This window comes from Eretmochelys imbricata, chromosome 1 (assembly GCF_965152235.1).
Source record: "Eretmochelys imbricata isolate rEreImb1 chromosome 1, rEreImb1.hap1, whole genome shotgun sequence".
Classification (NCBI taxonomy): domain Eukaryota; kingdom Metazoa; phylum Chordata; order Testudines; family Cheloniidae; genus Eretmochelys; species Eretmochelys imbricata.
This window is the reverse complement of record NC_135572.1, coordinates 14,665,462-14,671,461: the sequence shown is the minus strand read 5'-3', so window position 1 is coordinate 14,671,461 and position 6,000 is coordinate 14,665,462. Positions and strand designations below refer to the sequence as shown.

Below are 6,000 nucleotides of genomic sequence, written 5' to 3'. Positions count from 1 at the left end.
CTAATTCTTATGGTTCCCGGTCATGGATCAGGGACTCATTGTGCTAGGCACTGTACAAACACAGAACACAAAGAGCTTGCACTCTGAGTAATGAGATGTAAGGTGGAAGTTTTTTGTATGCACCATGACAGAGGAGAGCTTTGAGGAGGGACTTGAAGAAGGACAATTATGTGGCTTTGCAGATGTTCAGGGGGAAGCTCTTTCCAGACATGAAGAGGCAGCACAAGACAAAGCAGCAAAGTGCTGGTTAAAAATGTAACAAAAGGGGTTATTAAGGCGGGCATCATTGGTGATGCAGAGTCAGGAACTGACAGCTTAATAGCACCCAAGAGATGACAGGCCGCGCAAAAAGGCCTTAAAAGTGAAGGTGAGTAGTTTGTGTTCGATACAGTGGGAAAGGGGGAGCCAATGGAGGGATGGAAAGGGAGGGTGACGCGGCCAATGAAATGATCTTTGCAACAGCGTTTTGAATGGATGTTAAGTGGGGCACGATGGGACTTGTCAAGGCCTGAGGAGGGGGAGGCTGCCATAGTTGAAAGGCCTGGATACGAGTGTTAGCTGTGTGGACAGAGAAGAAAGGCCAGATCTTCAATATTTAAACATTTATATTGCAGCAGTGTCTAGGGGCCAACCAGGTCAGAGCTCCATGGCACTAGGTGCTGTGCAATCCCAGCAAATGACAGTCCGACTGTCGCTGTCAAAGAGCTTTAAAAAGTCAAGAATCAAATCAAAATGTGGTTTTCTTTGTATAATTTAGTTCCCAGTGCAACAAGGGTGCCATCTTTGAGAACAGTTGTACTTAGCAAAGCAAGACACTTGGAATGACTTCTTAGTTCCATCAGAAAACATCACCAAGACTACCCGCATCCTGGCTAGCCAGGATGGGCAGGGAGGCAAGCCCATGCTCTCAGTGTCCCTAGCCCCTCTGTTTGACAGAAGCTGGGAGTGTATGACAGGGGATGGACAGAGGATGGATCACTTGATGATTGCCTGTTCTGTTCATTCCCTCTGAAGCACCTGGCATTGGCCATTGTCAAAGACAGGACACTGGCCTAAATGGACCATTGGTCTGCCCAGTATGGCTGTTCTTATGGCATAGAGAAATCCAAAAGATGAGGACAGGGCTGTGGTAGAGAGGAATTTATACTGTTCTCACAAACATATACACCATGTCATTCTATTACAGGACAAATGTATTTGACAATAGTTGTAACACTTTCTCTCCTGATAAAGGACACCCAGCGATCATTTTAATAGAATTTTTTTTTACTGACTCACCACTCTTGGTACATTAATACTCTTTCAGAAGCTTGAAAGCAAACATAACATTTCTTAGCAGTTTTGTTCTTCAACATTTGGCAAATTGCTGATTTCTCCCACTATGTGTCTTATGGAATGAGCACCAGCTGAGCAAAGAATTGTTCACCTGCTTATTTATCTAAGGATCAGTGATATCAGTCTAGTTCTGGGAACAATGGCCTAGTTCTGGCAAAGTGCTCAATACCTGATGGGAATGGCGCCAGAATTTGTTAGTTGACAGGTGAACTGAAAGACACATTACTTCCTAAGACCCAGGCCCAATGTTTCACCTGCAACAGTAGATGTTATCACTAACGCCCTGGGCTGGAAGGAGCAGCATTCTTTATGCTGCTTTAGGAACTAGCGATGCTATCAGCTGCTGCAGGGGTAAATAACCCAGGTATCAGGGCTTAGCAAGTAAGAATGGGAAGGGACGGGCTGATTTTTAATGGTTTTGGGCCAAGTCTGGCCAGAAGTGTGGCTATGCTATAAGGCCTTGATTAACTAAAGCACTTAAAAGTTACACATGTGCCTAAATCCATCCCTATTCAGCAAAGCACTTAAGCATATTCTTAAATCCCTATGAAGTCATTTAACTTTAAGCTTGTGTGTTCTGCTGAATAGAGATGGATTTAAGCACACATGCAAGTGCTTTGCTGAACCAGGACTTAAATGTCTTGGTAAGAGAGTGACAGATTAAAAATAAACCAAGAAACAAAACAATCCCTTGCATCAGAAGATGTTTCCCATCATATCATCAGTGAAATTCTGCTCTCAGTTACTGGTGTAAATCTGGAGTAAATCTTCTGTATGAGTTTGCCATTTTTGTAACAGAGCTGTGTACCAAGAAACACACATGGGTTTAATTTCACTTTTTTATTATTCAACATTTTATACATAATAAATACAAACTTTTTACAGCCAATATAAAGAAAGCATTTGCACCTATGCTTTCAGTGTATTGACACTGTACATGGTGATGCGTCGAATACATGCCCTGTATGAAGAAGTCATAGTTAAAAAGGAGGCATATTTTTACAACTTTTATTTTTTTTAAATAAAATTAGCAGCTCTTACAGAAAATATTTTAAAATACAACTAAAGATATTTAATATAACACTTTCTGAATTTTGAAAGTCCGGGTATGAAGGACACAGAAAAACTGGCCAAGAAAACTGAACATTAACATTATGGCAATACTTGCTTTTCTTCTGCATCTTGAAGCTTTTAAAATTTTTTGCCAACAGTTAAATCTTTTAAAAAACTTTTTTTGTAAACTTAAGAATAAGTTTGATAAACACATAAAAAGACCTCAAACAGATCAACAGGACGAGAGATGCAAAAGAATGAAAAACATGGAAAAGAATCTTCAATGGACAGTCACAGATTTCATGACTGACCGATGACATTTTACTTCAAACAGCTCTGCTCTTAGCTAACATCCCACTGGGAGAAGAGATTGGCAAATACTAATGTTTCAGATACCCAGCTTGGGTTGTGATTTACAAGTATGTGCAAAGTTTATGATAAAATGTTGTAAAATGATTTCGTAAATGCAGCCTCAAAAACAAAAAAAAAGCCCTTGTAAGTTAACTTAATGTAGACAATTTACTGGCTTAGGAAAAATAGGAATACACAAAAGTGCATTCATTATAACCCATATAATAGCTCTTAAATGTTTTGTCGATGGTTTTTCACTGAAGTTTTGACCCTCTGGGTATTGCGATTTTCAAAACAGTTTAATTATCATATTTAGAGAAACAACCATTTCCCCCTGGGATGAAGGGCTCCCCTCCTCTCCTTAACCATTTTTATTCATGTTGCAACACAAACCACCCCATTTTTTCTAAAATATCAACAGTTCCTTTCTTAGAGAAACCTGGTGGGAAATTACCCTTGAAGTCCTTGTACTTCCTGTATCTTGTATAAAAGTTCTTAATCTCCTCTACTCCTTTCACCCCTAAAGATGGTTTCTGAAGGACTGGAGTAGGCCATGGATTTCCTGGTTCTCTGGTCTTGGCTAGTCAATGGGCTTTGCATGGAGAAATACAATGGGACTATCCAAAGTGGACACTAAATAATGCATGTAAGTATTCTGAATGACACTTCTAACTCTAGCCAGATGTTTTGATGGCAAAGATATACTGATAATGCTGATAATAAAGTACACGGCAATAACTGGGATAAAAGTGACCCATCTACTAAAAAAAAATCTGCTAAGAAAAAAAATGAAGCTCAATTTCCAGATCTAGACAAAACGTCACTTTTCTACTGGTTGGTTTATGCTATAGAACAAGATGTTGCTACTAATTCAGCACCTCCGGATTAGATACGCGATTACTAAATGAAGTGCATAAATATTAATACAAAGACTATTTTGTTCTGTTTTTTAATTATCGAAGAGGTGTGCATTAATGCAATTAATGCCATATGATCTGCAGCACTTTTCCTTATCTGTAAGATTATTTTCCTTTTTTTTCCTTCTTTGTGGGGACGAAAGAGGAGCCAGCCTCTTCTTAAACCTATTCTTTTGTTCCCTTTTTTATTCCATAAAATCTGATTACTATTTAATCAGACACATAATGCTAGCTGAATTGAAAACCTTTAACACGTTCCTACAGCAACAGTAATATACTGTACTAATGCACATGGTATAAGTGTGCTGTGACTAAATTGCATGAATGAGGCTCTCTCCTAGTCCTCCATATAAAAACTGACCATCTGTAGCCAAAAGAGAAACCTGCTCCAACACATTCCTCTGCTCACCGTTTGGCCCATCTTGGTTTGTGCTAAGGGAGGAAGGATGATGTATATAAAAACAAAAAAGGCACAAAATATTCATGACTGAGGGAAGGAATCCACCATGTCACTGCCACCTATAATCCTCCCCACTTCTTGCTCTATGAAAAGTCTTCATCATGCAAAGGTGCCTAAAAAGAAGATTGACCAAACACCACATTTGGCCTTGATTGTAGCACCACCACTTCACTAGTCCAATCACTATACCAGAGTAATTTCCACATCCTCCATCTTCTCCGTCGTCCTGTGATGGTGTGTAGGGGGCGGAGGAGCAGCTCGTACCTGAAATGAGCAACACACACCTGTAACTATCAGAAGACTTATTATGAAGTTTTGTAAGGTGGGTGAGATACTATCTTTTATTGAATCAACTTCTGGGACCAACACGGCTACAACACTATATACGTGAAGTTCCATGGCTTAGGTAGACTAAAAACAGAAACACTGGGCCAGACCCTCAAGCTGGTGTCAACAGGTGTACCTCTATTTAAGTCAATGAGGCTCCACCTATTTACACCAGCTGAGGATCTGGCCCATGCAATGAGGCCATCACTGATATCTGTCCTAGAACTGTTCCAGCTGTCACTGTTTTGATTATAAACTTTTATTATTCAAGAATGATTAACAGCCCCGATACCATAAACATGCAACGGGGAATAGTCACTCTGTACTACAGTGTGGTTCAGAGTCAATAAATAAATCCAGTTTGAATAACAAACTTGTAATTCTATTGCAGGGATCAGGTGACACCACAGATCAAAAGAATGGAGCTTGCGTGGATCGTGAGGATAACAGAACTTCTTGCTGCAATAAGCAGCTTACTTATATCTAGTCAGTTACTAGTTAAAATATAGATTTTTTTGTTGTTTAATGAACTTTTGCTTTAACAGTAATTTTTTAAAAGGAAAAATTGTATCTTTTCATTGATTTCATATTGTGTGTGAGCTTTTAGAGTCAACAGACAGCTTATGAAACCATCCAGTTCTTTTAACTCCAACGACACGTCCTTTTGATTCTCTACCACATTAATAAACTTACTACAGCTCTTCTGAGAGCATTATGGTAAACGTTAATGCGTTTTATCACATGCTCTCAAAATGGCTTCAATATCATTACTACCATGTAAAACAAGAACTGCAGAGAACACAAAATGGCTTCACAACGCTGGAGAGAAGTGGAAGATTACGACTGGCTGTCAGTAATATACCTCGCTTCAAATTTTGATTAAAAGAAGGGTATTTAAATTTTAATGCTGCTTCAAAACATTTGTTTACTGAGGCATTACACTACAATGCTGTCTCAGGCAGACTGCCAGCAGCAAAGATGCTGTGCAACAAAAGTACAGCCCACTAGTGTGATGAGGAAAATCTACAACATGGAATAGGAAAGACCCAGTAATTTTATCAGTGGGAGTGAGTTGATGTGAAGAAGCTGGTCAGAGAAGATCTGTTTCTTAAATACTGAAGTTCTTAATGAGACAGTGCTATTTTGATCCCGTGTCTCTAGTGGATAATGGCAAACCACTAAACTGTGCAACACATTTGGTTTATGCATATAACCCACTCACTTGGAATTGTGGGTGCTTGTTACCTTTGACAATATGGATTTAGGTACCCAATTTAGAAAATGCTGGCATAAAACCATAGTCAAGAAGCCACAATTCCATATGCTAAAAAGTTAAATTGTACAGAAGGGTGGAAATCCTAAAGACATTATTGTCTGTAACCGCACTGGTCATCAAAAATGCTATGAAAATATGACTGTCTAAACTTAACTGTGGCTTCATTTATAACTTTAAAACCCCCAAATCTCTTGATTTCAAAGTAATCCCAACATATGGATTTTGAATATTTTAGTTAATAAATTCCCTCCTTCCTCGTTTGGCAAAATCTCTTTGTAGGT

General features: G+C 39.0%; 1 protein-coding gene across 3 annotated transcripts in view; it reads right to left on the bottom strand.

Annotated features, from left to right (window-relative positions):
- Positions 1-2,160: 2,160 nt before the first annotated feature.
- The window catches only part of FCHSD2 (FCH and double SH3 domains 2), a 221,045-nt gene continuing 217,205 nt past the window's right edge, over positions 2,161-6,000 (bottom strand). For all 3 annotated transcript variants that reach the window (XM_077840751.1, XM_077840679.1, XM_077840803.1), the window contains one exon: positions 2,161-4,380. In XM_077840751.1, coding sequence (XP_077696877.1) covers positions 4,300-4,380 — 81 coding nt within the window. In that variant the 3' untranslated portion in view covers positions 2,161-4,299. The remainder of the gene's footprint in view (positions 4,381-6,000) is intronic.